At 36.7% G+C, this 23,959-nt stretch overlaps 1 protein-coding gene across 2 annotated transcripts in view; it reads right to left on the bottom strand.

Annotated features, from left to right (window-relative positions):
• Positions 1-5,450: 5,450 nt before the first annotated feature.
• Positions 5,451-23,959, bottom strand: part of CYTIP (cytohesin 1 interacting protein) — an 82,334-nt gene continuing 63,825 nt past the window's right edge. For both annotated transcript variants that reach the window (XM_061437512.1, XM_061437502.1), the window contains 5 exons: positions 23,402-23,504; positions 23,094-23,187; positions 20,223-20,292; positions 11,490-11,556; positions 5,451-8,843 (listed from right to left, as the gene is read on the bottom strand). In XM_061437512.1, the coding sequence (XP_061293496.1) occupies positions 8,383-8,843; positions 11,490-11,556; positions 20,223-20,292; positions 23,094-23,187; positions 23,402-23,504 (795 nt within the window). In that variant the 3' untranslated portion in view covers positions 5,451-8,382. The remainder of the gene's footprint in view (positions 8,844-11,489; positions 11,557-20,222; positions 20,293-23,093; positions 23,188-23,401; positions 23,505-23,959) is intronic.

Raw genomic sequence — 23,959 nt, 5'->3', positions numbered from 1 at the left:
AGTTTTGAGCCCCTCAAAATCACATACAGGGGGTGGAATTACCTTCTTCCAAACTCTTGCTAATGTTCATATTTTGGCCTCTTCCCATGTATCACAGTTGTTCTTAATGGCATATAGAATGGCAAATGTTTTCCTCAAGTTTCTTTGCCCAGGTCCATTAGAAGAATCACTATCTAGGGCAGCTACAACCTTACAAAATGTATTTCTTAAGTAATAATACTTAGAATTCAAAATTATTCCTTGATCCATGAGCTGCACAATGAAGGTTGTGTTAGCAGGCATGAAAACAGCATGAATCTCATTGGATATCTCCAACAGAGCTCTTGGGTTATCACACACATTGTCAGTGAGCAGTAATGTTCTGAAAGAAATCTTTTTTTTCCTGAACAATAGGTCTTAACAGTGAGTTTAAAATAGTTAGCAAACCATGTTGTAAGCAGATGTTCTGCCATGTAAGCTCTGTATTTTTCCATTGATAGAGCACAGGCAAAGTAGTTTAACATACTTCGGAAGGGCTCTAGGATTTTCGGAATGGTTTCAACTTAAAGACAGTTGATGCATAAGCCTCCAACAAGAGTGTCAGTCTGTCGTTTGAGGCTCTGAAGCCAGGCATTGACTTCTCCTCTCTAGCTATGAAAGTCCTAGATGGAATCTTCTTCCAATAAAGCTGATCATCTATATGGAAAATCTATTGGTTAGTGTAATCACCTTCATTAATGATCTTAGCTAGATTCTCTGAATAACTTGCTGTAGCTTCTGCATCAGCATTGCTTCTTCACCTTACGCTTTGATGTTACGGAGATGCCTTCTTTCCTAAAACTTCAGAAACCAACTTCTACTACCTTCGAACGTTTCTTCTGTAGCTTTCTCACATCTCGGCCTTCATAGAATTAATGAATGCTCTGGATTAAGCTTTGGCTTAATGAAATATTGTGCCTAGTTTGAGCTTCTATCCAGACCACTCAAACTTTTCCTGTATTATCAATAACACTGTTTCACTCTCTTATTCATGTGTCATTCTCATAGGACCTTTAATTTTCTTCAGTATTTTTTTTTCCTTTGCATTCACAACTTGGCTAACTATTCAGGAAAAGGTCCTAACTTTTGACCTATCTCAGCTTTCAGTATGGCTTCCTCACTAAGCTCTATCATTTCTAGCTTTTGATTTAAAGGAGAAGGTGTGTGACTCTTCCTTTCATTTGAACATTTAGAGGCCCATTGCAGAGTTATTCACTGGCCTAATTTCAATATTGTGTATCTCAGAGAATAGGGAGGCCTGAGGCAATGGGGAGAGACCGGGAACAGTTGGTTGGTGGAACAGTCAGAATACACATAACATTTATCAATTAAATTTGCCATCTTATATGAACACAGTTTGTGGCAGCTCAAAACAACTACAGTAATAACATCAAAGATCACTGATCACAGATCCTCATAACAAATATAAAATACAATAGTAAAGAAAAAAAATAAATATTGCAAGAATTTGCAAAATGTGACACCGAGACATGAAGTGAGCAAATGCAGTTTGCTGATAGACTTGCTTAATGTGGAGTTGCCTTCAATTTTTTTAAAACCTTCAATTTGTAAAAAAGGCAAAAAAAAAACACACACACAAAAAAAACAGTATCGGTGAAGTGTAACAAAATATAGTGCAATTAAGCAAGGTATGTCTGTTCCTAAAAGTGCAAATGCTAGCTCATACGGTAAAATTATGTTTAGCTTTGTAAAAATACCGCCAAACTGTCTCCCAAAGCACTATACTAGTTTGCATTCCCATCAGCAATGAAGGAATATTCCTGTTAGTCCGAATTCTTGCCAGCAATTTGTATTGTCATTTATCTGGATTTTAGTCATCCTGACATCCATGGAGTAGTATCTTGTTACTACTTGGGATTTAATTTGTAAATTAAATTTAATTTGTAAATCCCAAGTGACAAATGATATTGAGCTCTTTTAATGCACTTATTTGCCACCTACATACCATCTTTGGAGATGTGCTTGCTCACATCTTTTGAGCATGCTTTAATTGGGTTGTTTGCATTCTTATTTTTGAATTTTAAAAGTTCTTTTTATATTTTGGATGCAAGTTCTTTTTCAAATATGTGTTTTGCAAATATTTTCTCCCAGTGTAAGATTTTTCTTTTGATTCTTTTAACAGTATCTTTCCTAAAGTGGAAGTATTTAATTTTAATAAAATCCAATATATCTGTTTTTGCTTTTACAAATCACCTTTTTGGTGTATGTAAAAAGTTATCATCAAATCCAAGGTTACCTAGATGTTCTCCTATGTCATCATCCAGAAATGTTACACTTTTATGTTCTGCATCTAGGTCTATGATTCATTTAAGTTAATTTCATGAAATGTGTAAAGTCTTGCATATGGATGTCCAATTGTTCAAGAACCATTTTTGAAAATACTGTCCTTTCTCCATGAAACTACATTTACTTCTTTGTCAAAGATCAGTGACTATATTTGTGCAGGTCTATATCTGGGTACTTTAATCTGTTTCATTGATCTACAAGTCTATTCTTTTGCCAAAACCATGTTGTCTCAATCATTATAGATTTATAGGTCATCTAGAAATTGTGCATTATGATTCCTCTAATTTTTATCTTCTTCTCTTCCTCCTCCTCGTTCTTATACTTCTTTGGTGTTACATTGGCTATTCTATCTTTTGCTTTTTCATAGGAATTTTAGAATCTGTTTCTCAATGATTACAAAATAGCTTGCAGGAATGTTGATTGGGATGTCAGTGAATCTATAGATTAAGTTAGGAAGAACTAGTACCAACACTATTGAGTCTTTCAACCCATGAACACAGAATATCTATTTAGATTTTCTTGGATTTATTTCATCAGCATTGAGATATAAATAGATCTGTATAGATCTGTACATATTTTGTCAAGTTTATACCTAAGTGTTTCATTTTTTTGGTACTATTGTGAACAGTATTGATGGTTGAGTTTAAAATCTTAGTTGTCCATTTCTTGTATACAGGAAACCAATTACCATATTTGTGTATAGTGATTTGTGTCCTATAACCGTGCTATACTCACTTACTAGTTTCAGAATGTTTGTTGTTGATTTGGGGGGATTTTTCACATTGACAATCATATTATCTGAAAACAAAGGAAATTTCATGTCTTCCTTCCCAATTTGTATCTTTTATTTCCTTTCCTTGTCTTAGTGAACTAACTAGGATTTTCAGTATAGTGGTAAATAGAAGTGGTGAGGGGATATCTTTTGTTTGTACCTTATCTTAGGGGGAAAGCATCCAGTTTCTCATGTCATAATATTAGCTAGCTGTAGGGTTTTTATAGATGTTCTTTATCAAGTTGTAGGGCTTATCCTCTACTCCTAAGATATACATGCTTTCTATTCTTCAAACTGTCTTATTTTCCCAAGTTCTAATAAATGTGCTATTTGCAAGATCACCTGACAATTTGCTCATAATTAATCATATAATTTTGTGTTTTATAGTTTTGATCATGAAAGTTTTATTTCTCTGTGGAATTCCTTTCATCTGCTCACTAAGATGTACCCACATAGACTTGATAAAGTCCAGTATATCAATCAGTGAATTCACTTAAATACATTCAGATTCCCTGAGCAGAATTTAGAAGCAAGTAACTGGTTCACTCTTTAACATTCTTTTAAAATCTTCTGTCATTTCATGCACCTGGGGGACAAAGCTGGAAGGTCTGTAACAGAGCTGGATATAGTTTCCTCCTCAGCTTTTTGGCTGGTTATACAATCTTGGCCAATTTCTTTAAATTAAAAAGTCGTTAATCTTAACATTGCTCTATGTAAAAATTAAAAACGGTGACATTCACACTTTTTTTTGCTCAAAGAAGTTTAGAGAAGACTCAGTATCTTAAACTATCAATTTGTGAACTCCTTGAATAGTGTTGTGAATAGCTTCTAAGGTAGCTCCCAGTCCCCTCCTCCTGTTCATGCCTTTGTGTAAGCCCAGCTCTGTGAGTGTGGGTGGGTCCTGTGACTTGTATCTAACAAATAGATGGCACAATTGATGGGATATCACTCTTGTGATTATGTTCTGTTCTATGGCAAAGGTACTGGGATGTCAGTCTGGTTACACTGCATTATTTAGGGCTCTGTCTCACTTCCCTGGTGGCTCAGATGGTAAAGAATCTGCCTGCAATGTGGGAGACTCAGGTTCAATCCCTGAGTTGGGGAAAATCTTCCGGAGAAGGAAATGGCTACCCCCTCCAGTATCTTGCCTGGAGAATTTGACAGACAGAAGAGCCTGGCAGGCTACAGTCCATGGGGTCACAAAGAGTTGGACATGATTGAGCAACTAATGGTTATAGTATCTCTTTCTCTCTATTGTTGGGTTTTGATAAGCAAGTTGCCATGAAACCTATGGCTATAAGGAATGCTTCTGACAACAACCCTGAGGAATTGTGATAGGAAATCCTTCCCCAGTCAAGCCTGTAGATAAGAACTCAGTCCTGGGTGACATCATGATTGCTGCTCTGTGAAACTCTGAGGATGTTAAAAGATTGTGGGGTCTGGCTGCCCACAGTTCAAAAGCCAATAAACAGGCCAGTTTGGTAGAAAGGAAAGCTTGCTTTATTTCAGATTTCAGCAACTAGGGGGGTGGTGGGCAGACATCTGTCCAAAGGCTGTACCCCCCGACAACTGGCAGATGCCCCCACACACACACAACCAAAGGGGCAAGAGCTTTTAGAGACAGAAATGAGGTTATATACAGAAACAGCACAGTCATCTTTGACAGTCATCTTCAAATTGGTCATCGGTGGTCTAATCAATGTCAACTTGGTTGTTGACATTGATTGTTTTAGGTACAGTTGGTTGTTGTAGGTACAGTTAATTTTCAGTTCCAGGGTCTGTTTCCTCCCATTTTTTGAGGCCAATTCTTATAATTGTGGCATCTTATGTCATGGGTATAGCCTGGTCATCATGTAGTTTATTTTTTTATAAGACAGCACCTGGGATATGGTTCAGAATATTATCTGTAGTCCTTGAGAAGGAAACAAAGGTCCTTAACTCTGTTTAATGACTACGTTATTATTATTTGATCTTCTTTGACTGTTTTCCTTTGTTTCTACATTTTCATTTCTCTGATTAAACTTATTCTTTGACTGAAGTTTTCCACAGACAAAAGCAGGCAGAGGATGTTGCAGGGTTTGGGGTCAAGGACCACAGGGTCCTGCTTCGTTTCAAGGAGACCCAGCTAAACATTGCCCATCCTCCTGACGCACAAACTTTTGAGATATTATGTTTTAAACCTCTATGTTTGCAGCAGTTTGTCAAACAACAACAGAAAGCTAATACAAGTGCAAAGCCTCAATTAAATAGGTAATATGTTTTAAGAACCTCAAAGAGATAGGTGTTAATAGGTCACTCTAGATTTTTTAAATTCCATCTCATTTAAAGTAAGTAAAGACAGAGAGAGATAGCAGAAAGTTCTGTCATTGAAGAGTAGCATTCTTTATTTCAGAAAGGTGTCAAAATTTTATTTTATTGCCCATAGTTGTGTAAGGAATTGGATATAAAGCACCAATAATTTTGTGATCCAAAGTATAGTATAGTTGTTATGTGTTATATACTATGCTTAGACTGTATACATCCACCAATACTTATACTTTATGATTAGTATACACAAGCTGTTTCCAAGTTTGATCTTCACTTCAGACTAGGATTTTTAGTATTGTTTGTATCATGCACTAAGATGGAAAAGCATTAAAAAGAAATGATAAATAAAAGTCATTTCAAAAAATATAGTTCCAACCTGTTTGACATGGTGGTGTTCCTATAGTCACATGACAAGAGTGACTCCTAATAGGTTTGATTCAAATTTGATTTATCAATCAAAGCCATATTAGAAAAATGCATTTTCATAACAAATTTTCAATTAGTAAATTCACCAATATTACATATTTGACAACTTTGGGGTTAAAAAAAAACTCTTCACTTTTCTTTTCCCAGTAAATTATATCAAAGTAAGTCACTGTGGTCATTGCACACCAGAAAATTAGAGAAATGACATCTTCTAAAGCCTCATTGAGGTCAGATTCAGGTTGAAAAACTATGCTATGAGAAATTTACCCACATTTCCACTCAACAACAGGTTTCTTACAACTTGTGAACACACAAAACATGCGATACCCTTCCTTCCTGTACTTTGGTTAAAAAATGCTTAACTTTTTTTCCAGAACATGTCTAACTCGGCTCTCATGCTTCTTATTGCAGGCGACAGTGCAGCATGCTGTGCTTCTTCCCTCTACCATTTTGGGTTTGATGTTTACTGTAAGATGGTATCATACTATATTTAACACTTAAAACCACAGAAAGGCAAATGACATGTTGTCTGCTTTTCCAGATGAACTGCGGTAGCTCTTAAAACATTGTTCACATAGAATACTTTAAAATCATCTTTCCTAAAATAAATATAGTATTTTTGCCCCTGGACTTGGTGAAAGAGGACAAACAGATAATGCTACACACATGTAAGCAGATCTTTAACATGACAATTCTAGTCTGTGGTGAGAAATAAGCAATATCTGTCAAATCACAATTGATTTGCAAGCCCCTGTTGAAAATAAATGTATTGCTAACCATGTAGTTATTATAAGTTATGTGCTTATATCTGAAAACTTGCTTGTAGACCTGAGAAGAGTCACCTTATATGTTTGCCTTTCTATTTACCAAATAGGGTCTTTTCTCCTATTTACAATATCCTTATTCATGCAATATCTACAATTGTACATTTTAAATATTGGGGTTGGGGCAAATGGTAGTCCTGTGGTGGTAACCACACAGAACCAGCAAAGAGGTGAACAACATCCAGAGAGACTAAGCAGGTAAGCTAGAGCTGGGAAAAACTGGCTTCCAATATTAGCCCTCCCAGTGACCATGGGGGCTTCTCTGAATACCTGCTTCCTTATCTATATGCCTAATGTCTCTCTACAGGTTTATTTCTGGGATCACATGGACAACATCTTTCACCTATTATGCATTCAGTAAATGACAGACAAGATTGCCGTTGTTCCTGTGAAAGCTCTACTCTTCACATGAATGATTCTTATGCAGAGCCCACTGGATACTCCTGAATTCAAAGAATTAATAGAAAGTATGTCCCATTAGAAATATTTTCCTATTTTATTTTATCACTTATTTCTTACCCTACAAGCTTCCTTGCCCTCATCTCTTTTTTCCTCAAAATGAGTCACTCTTTATTCAGTTTATTTAAGTGTATCAGTTACACTCAAAGTCATCTATCTCTCACACATACACACACACACATGCACATACAGCGTTCACAATCAGTAGGGACTGTATATTACATTGTCCAGATTATCTACCCTAGAATACAGGTAATGAGCAGCTGTATCGCCAGAACAGAGAAATCATGAACTTTAATTGGCATTGAATAAAAATGTGATTGAAAGATGAGGAGTAAAAGTGATACCAACATAACTAATAGACAAGAGAGTGCTGCAGCAATAACTACTAAGAATATATAATATAAAGTGAGGAGTAATGTGAAAAAATTCCACAGGAGGAAAATCTTTTTCCTAACTCTAATTTTTCAAACTTTAGATATTTGTTCAAAAAACATCACAAGGCTGTAGGATCTTGAGAGTTACAGACTTGTCATCAATGTTTAGGAAGAGCAAAAGTTGAATCAGGTAAGAAAGACATCCTCATCCATTTTGTTTAGGCCACCAGTAAAAAAGACCTTATTATAGTCTTCTTTAGTACCCATCTTAGAAAACATCTTTCAATGGATTTTATAAAGCTTAAATCCTCTTATTAAATCTACTTCCTGCTTTATTATCACTGTGGATATTAAAAAAAGGGCTGATGATCATCTTCGCTTCTAATCTTTCATAAATTTGAACAGAAACATTCAAAACGCCTATTAATAAGCCTCCCCATAGTCTACTGAGCTCAAGCAAATATAAGTTTTGTAACCCACCAGTTAATCTACAGAAGGTATTCCAAATAATTACATTCTGTCACATTCTTATTTATACTTGATTCTAAAAAGTTCTCAACTTTTCACATGACTAATCTAGAAAATAAATATTACCCTTGCTTTCACAGGCAGCATTAAAATGAGCAGGCACTTGAGTTAATTTGTTATATTTTGTAATTTACTATTATTTAATTTTCCTACTGCCTGCTTAGAACTTGAACCGTTCTGGTTAAAAAAAGATTGCAAAAGATACATAGTAGTACAAAAGTTTAAATAAAGTTCACTACAGCCATGAAATGAGATGTCAGTTTTGCAATCCATCTGCACTTTCCCGCTAAACTGGGTGGAGCTGATCTAAAGGAATCTGAAGATATTTACAAAATAAGCTAATAGGAAAGGGCAGGGCAACCCATTAAAAGCGACTCTCTTCCTCTTCCACAGCGTGGTGAAGGCCTGGGATGAATTTCAAGAGCTGTTTCCGGACGCTTCCCCTTCTGCTTTTCCTGGGCAGGGTCCCATACATGCCTGAGAAGTTACCCTCACACAAGGGAGACATGGACCCACTGCTGGCAGAACTAATGCTCCGATTCCTCCTCGAAGAAGACCTCTTCAGAAAATCGTCTCCTTCCTTCAGGACAAAGCACTCGTCATCTGTGCTTGTCTGGCGGCTGAAGGCGTCCCGACTGGAGTCTTCAGACACACCGGTCTGGTACCCATCCTCACTGTCTATCGTCATGGAGCTCAGCCAGCTCTTACAGCTGCTGGCACTGGATAATCGATTCCGGTCCCGGAGGGCCGCGCCAGGCAGGGGTCCAAGCAGTGTGAATTCATCTATGTCCATATTTTCCAAGCTTGGGCAGTTAGTCGCATCACCTACAGTGCAGAAAAGAAAGCCTCCTGTGAAATAGATCTAAGCATCACTCCTTACAAGTAAATACATCAAAATTTCTCTTTGAAAGGCACAAGAAAGAGTAAGGGTAAATAGTTCTTTTCACCAAGCTTGCACAAATAAGTGACTGTCTATGAGATCATTTGATAAGGTTAAGAGTATGATTTTTCAAGCTATTTGTCCATAGACTGTGGGTGCTCAGTTACTTGGTTGTGTTTGACTCTTTGTGACCCTGTGACTCTAGGCTGCCAGGCTCTTCTGTCTATGGAGTTTTCCAGACAAGAATACTAGACTGGGTTGCCATTTCTATTCCAGGAATCTTCCTGACCCAGGGACCAAACCTCCATCTCTTGCATCTCCTGCACTGGTGAGCAGATTCTTTAGCACTCTGCCACCTGGGAAAACCTTGTTTATGGATTAGTTTCATGTAAAGGATTCCATGGTCACAAAAAATGGTCTAGATTAAATAAATTGAAACAAAATCTTCACATTAGAATAGTTCAACTCATCTAACAGTATTCCAGTGCAACTTTTGAATTTCCAAAAGAATCATTTCTCACATTAAAGTGGCCCTGCCACTTTTTATTAAAATCATCATAGAAATGGGTTCCAAAGAATATACTTGGAGAAATGCCCTCTTATGGATTTTCTCTATTTTAGTTCCTCCAGTTTTTAGTTACTGCATTTTTTAATAATTGTAAAATTATTACAACATCACTTGAAGTGTATGGAAATCACAGTTATAAAACCTGCACCTTACGGACTGATTATTAGAGAATTCAAAGATGCTTAGAACAGAAAGGATATCTTAGCGCCTCGATATTCCCAGTTTATTCTTAGAATACTTTAATACTTATATTCTTTGAAATGGTAGTGTACCAGAAAACATCCCTGTCCTAAAATAAATAATCATTTGAAAAAATTGAATGTTATCTGCTTAGCTGAATTTCTTCATCAACCTTTTATAACCTACATCTGGGCTCTCCAAACTCAAATTTTAATCTCACACCAACAGCCTGTTCATATCCCACTTGCTTCTGTACTATCTGAGTTGTTTGGTATGCTGCTAAAAGAAAGGAGATTATTTGTAATGCTAGCCAGAAAAAAAAATCATTTGAAGGTGACTTTGCTTCAGGAAAAGTAATAGGACATTACACACTCAGAAATGTGTTTTTTTAACCTCATGCTGATTGTCTCTACTGCTGCTCTCCTTTGCCCTTGGTTGACAATATTAAAAGAGACTGTTTGTTTATTTTTCCATTTGATCTGCAAGGTTGAGTAGGGTCAGCCCTATGGTGACCAGTTATAATGCGTTCTTTTTTGTTAACAAAACCTACTTTATTTCATTTGACAACAAGTTGATGAATGTCTTTTGATTGGAGAGCATTTGGCATGTAGAATCTTATGCCCTGGATATTTATTCTAGGTCTATAAAAAGTAAACTAAAGAACTCTTTTAATCTCTCAAAAAATATAGACAATGGCCTTATGAGGAGCCAATCTCCTTGATCCTGAACAAAGGACCTTGTCTATACAAAGCCATGCCCACAGAACCACAAAACTGCCTACACTTATTGGATCAAACCCCATCTCCCCTTTAGGATGCTCCTCTGCAAGTAGAGGCAAAGATACCCCAAACACCGTGAAGTCTACAGAAATCCAGGAAGTAGCCATATATTTGTGCCTCTGACTTGTTAGCAAATTTTAGATCCCTCAAAAAAACCCTGTTATACATTTTTAAGAATATTACTTTGTAAACACAAATAGAGAAGTAACTCATATGTGTTTCATTTTCTGAAAAGAAAGAACTTGAACACCAACTTCTGTCATAAATTAGTGCCGAATTAAGAATTAAATATATCTTTTTTCTATAAACAGATGATCACTAAAACAAACAGATAGTGTAAGGTTATAAATAGAGACTTTAGGTCAGACTTATCTAACAAAGATATAAGCTGTATTTCACACCCACATAGCTAGTAGTTTCAGTGCATTATTTGCACACGTAAGTTCATTCCTCAGGTTATACCAGTCACACAGCAAGTGCCAAGTCAACGAATTTTAAACTCAACCCTTCTTCTCAGAATGCATACAATGGCAAGAAGCATGCATTTACTGTTTTAAAGATCCTTCACATTTCCTGGGTTTGAGGGCCATGAAGGAGAATACCTCTGCATTATTCTAACTTACACAATTTGAGCAAATAATACAAGCTCCACCCAAGAAGCATGCTACCTTTCCAGTTTCAAGAGTTTCTCAGAACTATGCAGCCCCTGAGCCAAAGGTATTCTCAGGAATTTAATTCATCTGCCAAAGTAATAAGAAAATGAGGCCACCATTCATATTGCTCTTCTAAAATCCCCAGGTGCTTCTTGCGAGTGTGTGCGTGCATGTGTGTCCATGTTTTCGTGTGCATGTGTTATGTGTGTGGAAGAGGGGGCGTCATCTGACTTACCCCTCCTCCAAATACACTGGTCACTCCAAAAGCCAAGCCAAAGGAATACAGACTATTTTTGACCCATGCTAGACAATTTTTTCCTTGTAATGATGACAATCTTAAAACAATTTAGACACAGAAGTACTGAAAGAATGAAATGTAAGTGTGGTTTCTGAACCGGAAATCACATTTACCATGAAGCAGGCGCTGTTCCTGTAACTGCAGAGATCTGAACTCCACCCATTTCTTCTTTAAGGTTTGCTGAGAAAGAAGAAAAAAAGTGCTAATTATTAGGAAACCCCAGAGAAGACAGCAATGTACTTTCAGGGGCTCAGATTTGTCAATTCATTTTTTTTTCATTTCTTTCTAGCACCAACAATCCCTCTCATTCATTTGAAAGATTTTTTTTTTCTGTATAATAGGGGAATATAGGGAACACCAATTTCTCAAGAAATAGTCTAGTAGCACCAACGAATTGAAACAATAACATTGTTTCAATAGAGATGACAGAAAATAGAAACAATGACATTTACGTTTTTTTATTTTAAATTATTGGAAAAGCAGATTGCTTGGGTTTGTGTCCATTTACTAGCTGATTCAGCAAGACTTTAAACTCTAGGCTTCTCTCATTTATAACATGAGGACAACAGAACCTAAACCCTTGGATTTTCATGAGGATTATAAGCATTAGTAGATGAAAATGGGTGGAATGGTGGATACAGCTTAGTAAATGTTCAAAAATGCCATGATCATTTTGAATGGACACAGATGTGGTACATATATACAATGAAATATTACTCAGCTATGAAAAAGAATGAAATAATGGCATTTGCAGCAACATGGATGGGCCTAGAGATTTTCACACTAAGCAAAAAGCAAGTCAGAAAGAGAAAGACAAATACTATATGATATCACTTATATGTGGAACCTAAAAAAAATGATACCAATAAGCTTATTTATAAAACAGAAACAGATTCACAGACAGAAAACAAACATGCTTATCAAAGGGGAAATGGGGCAGGAGAGGGATAAATTAGGAGTATAGGATTAAGACATACACACTATTATACATAAAATAGATGAACAACAAGAATTTATCGTACACCACAGAGAACTACATTCAGTAGCTTATAGTAACATGTAATAGAAAGAAATCTGAAAAATATATATATGTATAACTGGATCACTTTGCTGTACATCCAAAACTAACACAATATTGTAAATCAACTGTATTTCGATTAAAAAAAAATACCACCATCATTCTATAAGCCTGGGTCACTAACAGTATTTTTTCTGCTGGATATCTATTTCTTTTTTTTTTTTTAATTTAATTTAATTTTATTTTATTTTTTAACTTTACAATATTGTATTGGTTTTGCCATACATCAAAATGAATCCGCCACAGGTATACATGTGTTCCCCATCCTGAACCCTCCTCTCTCCTCCCTCCCTCGCCAAGGGAAGCTGACCAGCTCTAAAAGATATCCTTGGAGGGCTAAACTTAGAACATTTCTTAACAGTTCTTGACTTCTTAACTGCTTCCTTCCTTGGCTGCTCCGTGCATGAGAACAGTGGCCCAGGGAGGGATGAAGGGGCTGCTGTAATGGTCACGACTGCACATGAGGCCTGGCCTAGCCCACAGCCAGGCTGCGGATGGGAGTCGAATGTCAACAAAGGAGAAGGTACCTGACGAGGCAAAAGGCTCCTTTTCCCTTCACTCTGCTTTTCACTCCACCCCTTCTTTGCCACTTCAGGTCCACAGCAAGCCCCCAGATTTAGGTACCCCACCACTCAGATTTGCCTGTGGACATTTATCAGGAAGGAAAGGCAGCCTAAGAAGAAACAAATGATCCTTTGTACAGATCAGTCTGGAAGGGGTAGACGAAGGCTAAAATGGGAGAGTGGGGGAAAAGTACAATTGGAAGAGGAAGACTAAAGGAAAAGAAAATATTACAAGAATGCCATTAGATGTTTAAGGGGGACTCTGGCTGTTCAGGGAATGAACAATCACTGGGCAGGACTTTCTCAGCCTTGATAACAGTAACATATAGCAACATTCCTTATGCCTGTCAGTATAATATGTAATCAATAAATCAAAGACATAAAATACCTCACTCAGTTAATTCCTTGTCCTTTCTATACTATAACATAGTCTACCTGGCTCTAAGACTGCTGGGCTACCTGAATTTATAGCTCTTATAAACCTGAGGTCATGTGAAGGTCAGAGTCAGGAAACCAGGAAGTACAGAACCAGCAGGGATCTGGCATATAAGCCCTTTTTTCTTTCTTAAAGAGGTTTATCTCTTACAAGAGAATAGAGTCCAATTGGGGAGCATAAGGATAGACCAATACTCAAAACTAATTATAGGCAGAAGAGGAAGTTGTATTTCTGTACTTACTACCTATAAATACAAAGTCAGGACTTGCCAAATAGTTTCTGTGAAAATAAAGGTTTTTAAGTATCAAATCTGTTGATTTGTCCCAGTCATCTCAGTATGTCGTCACTTAAACCAAGAAAATACCAGTGTAAAGAGCAGCTGTGTCAAAGTGACTAAGAGCTTTTAGTCTGTACTGAAGCTTCCTTATTTTGCTCAAAGTCTGTTTCGGTCTATTATTAACATCACAGTGGTGTATTTGGACAAATCTAACCTCTCATTCAGAGAAGGCAATGGCACCCCACTCCAGTACTCTTGCCTGGAAAATCCCATGGATGGAGGAGCCTGGTAGGCTGCCGTCCATGGGGTCGCGAAGAGTCGGACATGACTTCGCGACTTCACCTTCACTTTTCACTTTCATGCATTGGAGAAGGAAATGGCAACCCACTCCTGTGTTCTTGCCTGGAGAATCCCAGGGACGGGGGAGCCTGGTGGGCTGCCATCTATGGGGTCGCACAGAGTCGGACACGACTGAAGCGACTTAGCAGCAGCAGCAGCAACCTCTCATTATTAGAAGAAAATTGAAGCATAGGTGAGATCTAACCCTACTTGGCCACATCAGCTCAGCTCACTGTGCCTAGGTCAGTGCCTATCATACTGAAGCTGCTCCTTAAATGTTGAATAAATGAAAGGGTGTCTTCCTGAAGCAACACTCAGCTGTCACAGACTGGATATTTGGTTGAATATGTCTCCAATGTTTTCATTCTCCATGAGACTTTAGATAAACATTTCCATGGCACTTTACTACTTATATGCCACCTGGGCTTACCTGGTAGCTCAGACAGAAAACAGTCTGCCTGCAATGCAATGCAGGAGACCCTGGGTTTGAACCCTGGGTCAGGAAGATCCCCTGGAGAATGGAATGGCTACCCACTCCAGTATTTTTGCCTGGAGAATTCCATGGCCAGAGGAGCCTGATGGGCTATGGTCTGTGGGGTCACAAAGGGTAAGACATGACTGAGCAACTAACACTTACTACTTTTATCATGTTTTCATAAATAATGGTCCTAAAAGTTCCAGATTAAAAAATAAAGGTTCAGTGTAGCAAAATGGTTCCCAAGGGCTACAAACTCAGTAAATATCAGATAATAGCTCCCTCAGTTAGCCCACTAGATGTGCTGTTTTCATGTCAAACATTTGACTCATAGGTCACAAGAAAGGGAATCCCTGAAAATTTAGCTCAAAAGGGACCATTGTTTCTGAAGAAGAGGTCGTGGCCACACAAGGAACCTTTGTGAGACACGATGCCACTGACGCAGCAGGATGCACAAACTAAATGTCACTGCGTGAAGGGGAAGCCAACCTGACTCTGGTTAATAGGTCAGATCCAGACATTTCTAGCCCAAGTGATGAGCTGGAAACCTCACAATTACAAGATTAGAAAGGCAACAGAAATGAAAGATGATGAACAGGAATGAACCCAAAGTTCTACTAGACCTGGAGAAAAAGAAAGAAGTCAGGAGAAAATTAGACCCTATGTGAGGCAGAGACAAAGACAGGTTTCCCGCTTGAGAGAAGAACCTTGGTTAAGCTCTACCACCATGAAAAAGAGGCTGAACAAAGCTGCTAAGGGTGACTATAGCTCATGGAAAGCATGTACCCACAGGGCCAGGAGCGCATGAACGCAGCCTCACGACCCAAGCTGCATGCTGGCCCCCAGGGAAGGCATCCAAGCTGCCAGACCTAGCTCTGTACTGGAAGTCTTGAGTTGCAGAGCAGAAGCCACTGCCCAACTCACACTGAGTGGCACAGAGAGGCCAAGGGAAGCAGGCAATCCACACTCTCCAGAACTCCACAGAAGTTTAATGATAAGAAAGACAACAAAACTGATAATCAGTACATGAATTCTCTCCAAACAAAAAACAGAAAAGTGTTCAAAGACTTTAAAATAAAGAGTATTTGCAATCCTGAAAGAGAAATGTGATGTTCCTAAGAACAAGAAATTTTAAACAAAGGAAGAAAAGAAAAGATAGGCATGAAAAAGAATTATTTGAAAATAAAAAATTAATATTTAAAACTCAATAGAAAGAACACATTCTATACAGAACACAGACAACATTACTGAAGATATTACAAAGGAATTAAAAAATAACATAACAATGAAAAGAACTGAAAAAAGAATGCAGATATAGTAGATACATACACATATATATGTATAAGTGAATCACTTTGCTATACACCTGAAACTAACAAAACTGATTGCAAATCAATTATACTTCAGTTAAAAAATTAAACAAAAACATAATGTGATACAAAATCTGAAAGGGTGGTTAAGAAGCATGGAAGGTAAATCAAAAGATTCTGAAATGCGCCTAGCAGGAGTTTCAGAAGATTATCCAGGGAATGATGAGGAAGGTATATTCACAGAGGTCAAGCTGATAATTACCCCAAACGGAAGAAAGTCACAAAAACTGAGAACACTGCAAGTTCCCAGCAGGATAAATTTAGAAATGAATCCAAGCCTAATGAGACTGTAGTGAAGCTGTAGATCAGGAAAGACAAAAAACTCCTTAAAAGCAATCAGGAAAAAGATGGATAATTGACCAAAATTGAAATACTGGGTTTTGAAAAGATCCCCAAATGGGAAATCCTCTAGAGAGAATTACCAAGGGGGAAAAAAAAAAAAAGACATAAAAAGTAGTACAAATAAAAATGGGGACATAAGCACAGCTTGTTAGAAAAGAAAAAGATGAAAATAGAATGTTTATTATCAACTTTGTGCAATAAATTTGAAAATTTCAAAACTTTACTAGCAAAAACATCATTCAATAAAGCTGGCTCAAGCAAACAAACAAAAGCAGAAACCTCGAGCAGTCTTATAAAGAAACCAAAACCAAGTTTAGAAGTATTCATATCAAAAAGAACCCCAAGGCCAGGTGATTCAGATAGTGTTACAAGAATTCTACCAGAGGACAAAAAGGGGAAGAGATTCCTTAGCTCATGCTAAGAGCCTAGTAAATTCGATACCAAAACTAAAAAAGAAGATTAAAAAAAAGATAGTCTGAGAGAAGAAAATTACAGGCCATTCTACCTGTAAAATGAAGTTACCCTCAACAATTCTAAAGAAAATGTCAGCAGGCCAAATCTACAAGTATATAACAAATATAAATTATGACCATAATTTACATAATTATGTTATACTTATTATACTTATGTAAATTATGGATTTATTATAGAAATGCAAGGGTGTTTTTACATTAAAAAATCTTTAAATGTTATTCATCAAACTGACAGATTTTTAAAAATAAATAAGACCATCTCAACACTTACAGAAAAAAAATGTATCTGATACAAGATAATATGCAAGCACTTTTTTACACAAGTAAAAAAAACCAGCAAACTTGGTATAGAAGGGAGCCTTCTTAACATGAAAAATATATCCCTAGAGATAAGAAAGAGTCAAAAGAACTCCCTTTATGATCAAGAGCAAAGCAAGGATGCCTACTAGTTTAGTTTCTATTCATCATTGTATTATAGACCTTACCCAATATAGCAAAATAAGGGCTGAATATCATTCCTAATAGATAGTTACTATCTTCATGAGAAACTCAAAATAATCTATAGATAATTAGAAATTATATAGTCTGGCAAAGTGTTTGAGTATAATAACAGCATAGAAAAATTTATTTCACACAGCTATGCATAAACCTCAAAACAATATTTTTAATAAAGTAGCTATATAACAATAAAAATCATTTTACAAAGGAATAAATCTAATAAAAGATTCATAAGATCTATCTACATAAAATATAGGACCTTATTGAAATACAAAAAATAATTTAAAATTATCTAGTGAGATAGTCTGTCAGTAAGAAAGCTCAATAGCATACAGATATCAGCTTTCCTCAAATTGATCTATATAAAAGGATGCTACCTATCAAAACTCCAAAATTAGTTATAGAATTTGACAATCTGATTCTAAAATGTGCACAGACAATTAAAGAGCCAAGAATAACCTAAAAATCTTGCCCAATCAGACATCAATATTTATTACAAAGGTAGAATAGCTGAATCTAAGGGAAACAAGTTAATCAATGAATCAGAATTAGAAGCCTGTAAGACCCATTCATATATGGAACTAGTGTAAAAACAGAAGTTTCATTTCAGATCCACTGGGGAAAAAGAAAGACTGTATAAAATAAATGGTACTGGGAGAACTGAGTTTCCAAAGAGAAAAAATAAAATAAAGTTGGAATCCTAACTTATACTACATAAAAAATTAATTCTAAGTGAATTAAAGACTTCAATAGTAAAAAATAACACTTTAAACTTTTAGAAGAAAATATAGAAAATGCAAATTACCTACAAAAGATAAACAGTTAGGAGATCCCTCACAAACAAAATATCAAAGAACAATAGAATCAAAGTGCTAAGGAGACAAAACATCACCTTAGAATAATCCAATTACTTATAAAACTCTTTCAATAGCAGCAGTGAAATAAATATTTTTCAATAAAGACCCACCCACTCTCACTGAAAGAAACACTATGGCAAGAAGGAAAGTGAACCCAAAAGTAAAGAACAGAATATGAGAAACTGGGCAAGCCCATCACTTCACAGGCTGGTATACTTGCTCATTACCAGCAGTTAGGAATAAAAACCTGTCTTTTTTATTTTGAAAATTGATAGAATTTTCTAAAGTAAGCAATAATAAGGAAGATGGAGTCTTAAATGGATGTTTAAAGATGTTAAGATTTGTGATATTCTGGGAGAGGATGGAGGTGTTGAAAATTTTCTAGGTTAGAAAAACAATGAAGTATGTATATTAAAACTTTAAGAGAAAATGTTCAAAGCACAGAAAATGCTTATAAACATGCAAATATGTGTTGTGCAAGAGAGTTCTTTATTCCATGAAACATAAACCTATTTTTCACTTATGTTTTAAATAACATTGCTAGCTTATATTCTACATTTCTTTCCTTTTTTTCTTACAAAAGGCTGAAACAGCCAGTTTTACTTTTTCAAAAAAGATTTTCACTAAGACTCTCTTCTGCAGAAACAAATTAGCTTTTGACAGTTTTAAAAAACCTAAAGATAATATGATGAGCTATTTACTCCTTACAAAACTTCAATGATAAAATGTTAGAGACTTTTTTTTAACTTGAAAACTAACACTCACTATTTGCAATATCCTGAAGGTCCTAACCAATATTATAAGAGAAGAAAAAAATAAACTAGTTGAATAATTGGGAGTAAAGGGGCAAACTTTTATTATGTGCAGATAATATGTTTATATAAAAAATCCAAGGGAGTCTGCAAACATATAGCCAGAATAAAGGGAGTTCAGCAAGACTCTTGGATTTAAAACTTTATATAAATATCAATAGCAATAAGCAATTGAAAAATTAAAAGACCACATTAATTACAGCAAGAAAAATTTAGAAATAATTATATTTATTAATTAAAAATACAATTTAAATTTATTTATTATATAGGAATAAATCTATCAGTGCATATGTAATATACATTATATAATATATAATGTATAATCAGTGTAAATATAAAATGGATGAAGAAAATACAGAATGTTTTTGAAGTACATAAACAACTTGAATGGAAAGACACAGACCCTGTGTTTGAAGTAAGGAAAGCAAAAATCATAAAAATGTTCATTGATCTCATTTATTCTATAAAGACAATTCAATTCTTATCACCATCTAACAGAGGATATTTTTTTTAAGAATTTTCTAAATTGATTCAAAAGATCAGAGGAATAAGCAAAATGATAAGAATATAAAACTAATGTTGAGAAAGAAGAAAACAGGGCTTGTTGATAAATTAGATGTGGGAAAAGGGAGGAATACAAGATAATACAGAAATATGGTAACTCTACCCTCTTGGGCTCAATAATTAAGATGCACATAGTGAGGTCCTAGATTTCATGGCCTGCCAGAACTTCCTCACTCTAGGAAACAGATTTTTAAGACCCTCAAAGAGCCCAAAGAATATTCACTGAGCATCCTGCATTGTGCAGTATCTCCTGAAAACTTCAATTTCTCCTCCAGAGTTGACAGTGTATTTGCCAGCAAAAGTAGATTCAAAGATATCCACAGGAGTAGAGGAACTTGATCTTTGTAGTAAGAAGGAGGCGAAATGGGAGAACAACAGAAAACAAAAATCCCAGGCCTTCCCCACACATATACAGCACTTGGGAAAATGACAGCTCCTCCATCTTTGCTTTTTCCCACACAGAATGTAAATCAAAAGAGGTCACAGGTGCATTAATGAAAACTTCTTCAGGAGATGTGCTTTCCTGTTGCCTTTCTGAGCCCCATAGACACACAGAAGCAGGAAGGAAGGAAGTGATTTGCCCTGGTTTGTAAATTTAATATTCCTGCAAAGGTAATTGTACGGCTCTTGATAATTCAGCAGTTTAGACTCATCACGACATTTCATCTTCAAGGGCTATCTCAGTTCTTCAAATAGATCTTTATTCTTCCACTCACACATTCAAGGATGAAAAATTTGTCTCACTGTATTAAATTAAATTACCTTTAAAACTTGCAGCTTTGCCTCAAGCTCTGTTCTTTTGAGAATCATTGTTCCATTAAGAGTCTCTATCCTGTTTTAAGAAAAAAAAGGAGGGGGGTGGGAAATAACATGAGTGATTCTCAAACAAGCACCATCCCTTATGGAGTACTACACTCTGAGCACAGACTATCCTCAAAAAGCAACATAAATGTTACCATTCTCATGGCACTTCAAGTATCTGGATGTAAGCCAAACCTTCTGACAACATTCAAAGAATGAAAATGGCAAAAAAAAAAAAAAAAAAACCACACACACCTTTTGAGAGGGTGACTAGAAGAAAAGGCCCTGGTTTATTTGTAAACTGTAGCTCATTTTATAGAAGCCACTCTAGGGCAATGATGGTTGTTCTCTACTAGAACGTATTGTGTGGTCTGGCTGAACCACCTCTTTCATTTGGTGAGTATTCATTGGGCATCTACTATGAGCCAGACTCTAGACATCATGCTAAGCATGAGGAATACAGCAATTGAAAACCCGCACTAGGGCCTTTCAAACAATGAAATCAAAAAACTACGTATTGAAATGGGAAAATCTGTTCTACCTTAAGAGTCTAGAAAATTTTACTTTTGTAAATTGCCCGAAATTTAGAACTAGAACAAATAGGATCAACACTACTGAGATATTAACTTTCAAATGACTCATCTCAAAACTTTTAAGTGTACAACTTTTAATCCTTGAATTATCAATTTAATGATGTTCTTTTTCCCTGTACCAAATGCCTTTCTAAAAATAAAGAGACTTGTTCTATCCTGAGTGATTTATTTGTTTTGTGGGCTCAAGTTAGAAGACTTTATTTTGACTACTAAACCATCATTCTGAATAAGATAAATATGACGTATGAGTTACAAAACTAAGCATCTTTTTAAGTATTGGTTCAAAGTCATTTTGATAAATAAGCTGTAACTCTATAAAGATGCAAGAAATTTGTCAAGGCCTGGTAAAATAATAATATTAAATGCAATCTATTGGGTATAATGCTGTTTCCAATAGCATTATACCCAAGACAATGAGATGATAGCAAGCCAACACATCAGCTTTCTCATTACGGGCTCTTGACTCTAGATGTTAGGGAGGATCCATGTGAATCTGTTTGGTACCTTCCTGTTGATCCGACCTACCCAAGCAACAGATATCTGTGGGCAGAACTGTAGGCATAGATTGGCCGCTGTCTTCAGTATTTGTACAAACTGTCTCTCATTTCCCTGACCTCTGGATTTCCACCTGTCTCCACCCACTACTCTAATTATACACCTGCGGTCTGCCCACTTAACCCACTTGGAATACAGGTTTCTGATTCTAACCACCAGCACGTTCCCTTGAACATGTTCCTACCTCATGGACTGAAATTTCTCTGGAGCTAGAGTGGTCCCCATCCTTTATCCTGAACTCATAGCAACCATAGAGTTTGACACAGGCCTCTTCCACCACCAGTCATCTTTCAAAATTACTCTCACACAACCTCCCCCACCCCGCAAAAAAAAAAAACATCCTTTGAAGTTTTAGACTAGAACCACAAAAGAGTGTCCAGGGAATTTTTTATTGGCAGCTTGCAAGGAACAGCTGTGGGATAGCTGGAGAAAGGATCCTGGCATCCAGAGCAGATGGTCAGATCCCAGCTCAGGCACTTACTAGGTGGTTGGTTTTAACTAAACCTCATTTCAGCCTGAGTCACTTCGTTTATAAATAGGAATAAAATCAACTTCACAAGATGACTGTAAAGAATAAATGAGATAATCAGAATAAATTATAAACTATTAAACCTAACTGGTGAGACCCTTGCTCTGCTTACTGGAGAACGCTCTGTCTTCATTTCTTACTCTACTCTTCTTAATTCACCAGCCACCAATTAATTATTCTGGCTATCTCTCTATCCCTTGAACATGCCAAGCCTACTTTGATAACTCAAACCTCTCTTTTACCTGAAATGTTCTCACCAGGAGTTCATCGAACCATCCCTTCTCATCATTTCACTCTCAGCTCAAAATTCACCTTCTCAGAAAGGACCACTTTTAACACTTAAGCTAAAAATGCAGCCCTCTCACTCAGTGTTTTATCCCATCCCTTTTTCTATTTTCTCCATAATAGTTATCATAATTTAAATACCAAAATATCTTATTTTTGCAGGCTTTTCTTACCTATCTCTTTCCATAACTAATAAAGCAATAGAAGTGTCTTTGTCTCCCCGAGCCTATCACAGAGCTGGAAATATAGTATTTGCTCAATAAATGTTATTTTAATGAATGGCTGAATTCCATCTTTGTCTTATTAAATTCTAAGGGTGAAAACGTCAGTTGAATCTCTACTGGGGAAGCAAGCCTCCCATTAGTAAACTGGGAATAGCAGCAGGTGTCAGTGTGCATGTTGCAGGGCAGGAGGGCTGAGCAGACTGCTCTTTCAGACAGAACACTAGGAGGGAAAAACAACTGGCTGGTGGTCTAAGAAGAAAAAGCTCAGCCCTTCTGAACTTTCGTTTGCTCTAACCACAGGATTATGTCAGCCACGGAAACTGGATTCATTCCTCTCTGTCTAAAGAGAATGTGGGCCAGTTTAATTGACTGTGAATCAAAAATAAAATTTTTAAAATGCTATCCTTCCCACTCAGACATAGGGCTACTGATGTCTTCTGACTTCAGATGTTGACAACACGTTCAAGTTTGAGGAAACCTTGAGAAACAAAACGAACTGATAGAAACGTCTGTAACCAATATCCCCAAGCTATGGTGCGCTGCCTCCCTTGTGATCCCAAACAAAAAACCTATTCATTCACTCAACAGGCATTATGAGAGACCGTAACAATTTTTTAAGCCCCATGGGAAGCAACCAGATAGTTACGTTAACAGGTTTCCTGAAGATCTGATCAGGTCAACAACTTGTTTGTGGGTAAAGCCTTCTGTGCTCACACCATTGATTTTTGCAAGGACATCACCTGGGAGACGCCAAGAAAAATGAGCGTTAAAATGGTTGGTTAAATAATCTTTCCTGACCCACATATTAAACAAAACACACAAGCCCCAAACCTTGGCAACATAAAGGAGCTGAGGAAATTCAAAGCAACAATCACATCCTGACCTTCACCATCAAAAAAAAATTTTTTTCTTGCTATTTAAATAATTCCAAACATAAGCATAGTTCTGACTTACCAGCTTGCAGACCAGCGCAGTGTGCTGGGCTGTCCTCCTGGATTTTGCAGATCAGGGTGCACATATCTGCGGAGCAGGTATTCTGGTTTGGGAGCCTGTAAGTCTGTAAAATGAGAAAGATACATAATTACTATTAAAAAACTCAAAATCTATTTGTCAAAAAAAAATTAAGCATTATCAATTACCTTACATAACATGATGATACATAAGTACAAAGAACAATTCGGGAAGCTTTTCTGAGTATAAATTGAATATAAGGACCAATCTGACACTTCTCCCACACATTGTGTAGCTGACCCCATTCATAAAAAAACACCTCTGGGGCTTCCCTGGTGGCTCAGTGGTAAAGAACCTGCCTGCCAATGCAGGAGACACAAGTTGGATCCCTGGTCCGGTATTATCCCGCATGCCAGGGGGCAACTAAGCCCATGTGCCACAACTACTGAGCCTGTGCTCTAGGGCCTGCAAGTCGCAACTACCGAAGCCCACATGCTCTAGAGCCTGTGCTTTGCAAAAAGAGAAGCCACTGCAATGAGAAGCCCACTCACTGAGACTAGA

This window comes from Bos javanicus, chromosome 2, assembly GCF_032452875.1.
Source record: "Bos javanicus breed banteng chromosome 2, ARS-OSU_banteng_1.0, whole genome shotgun sequence".
Lineage (NCBI taxonomy): Eukaryota > Metazoa > Chordata > Mammalia > Artiodactyla > Bovidae > Bos > Bos javanicus.
The sequence above is the reverse complement of the archived record's forward strand: the minus strand, read 5'-3'. Positions and strand labels throughout refer to the sequence as shown.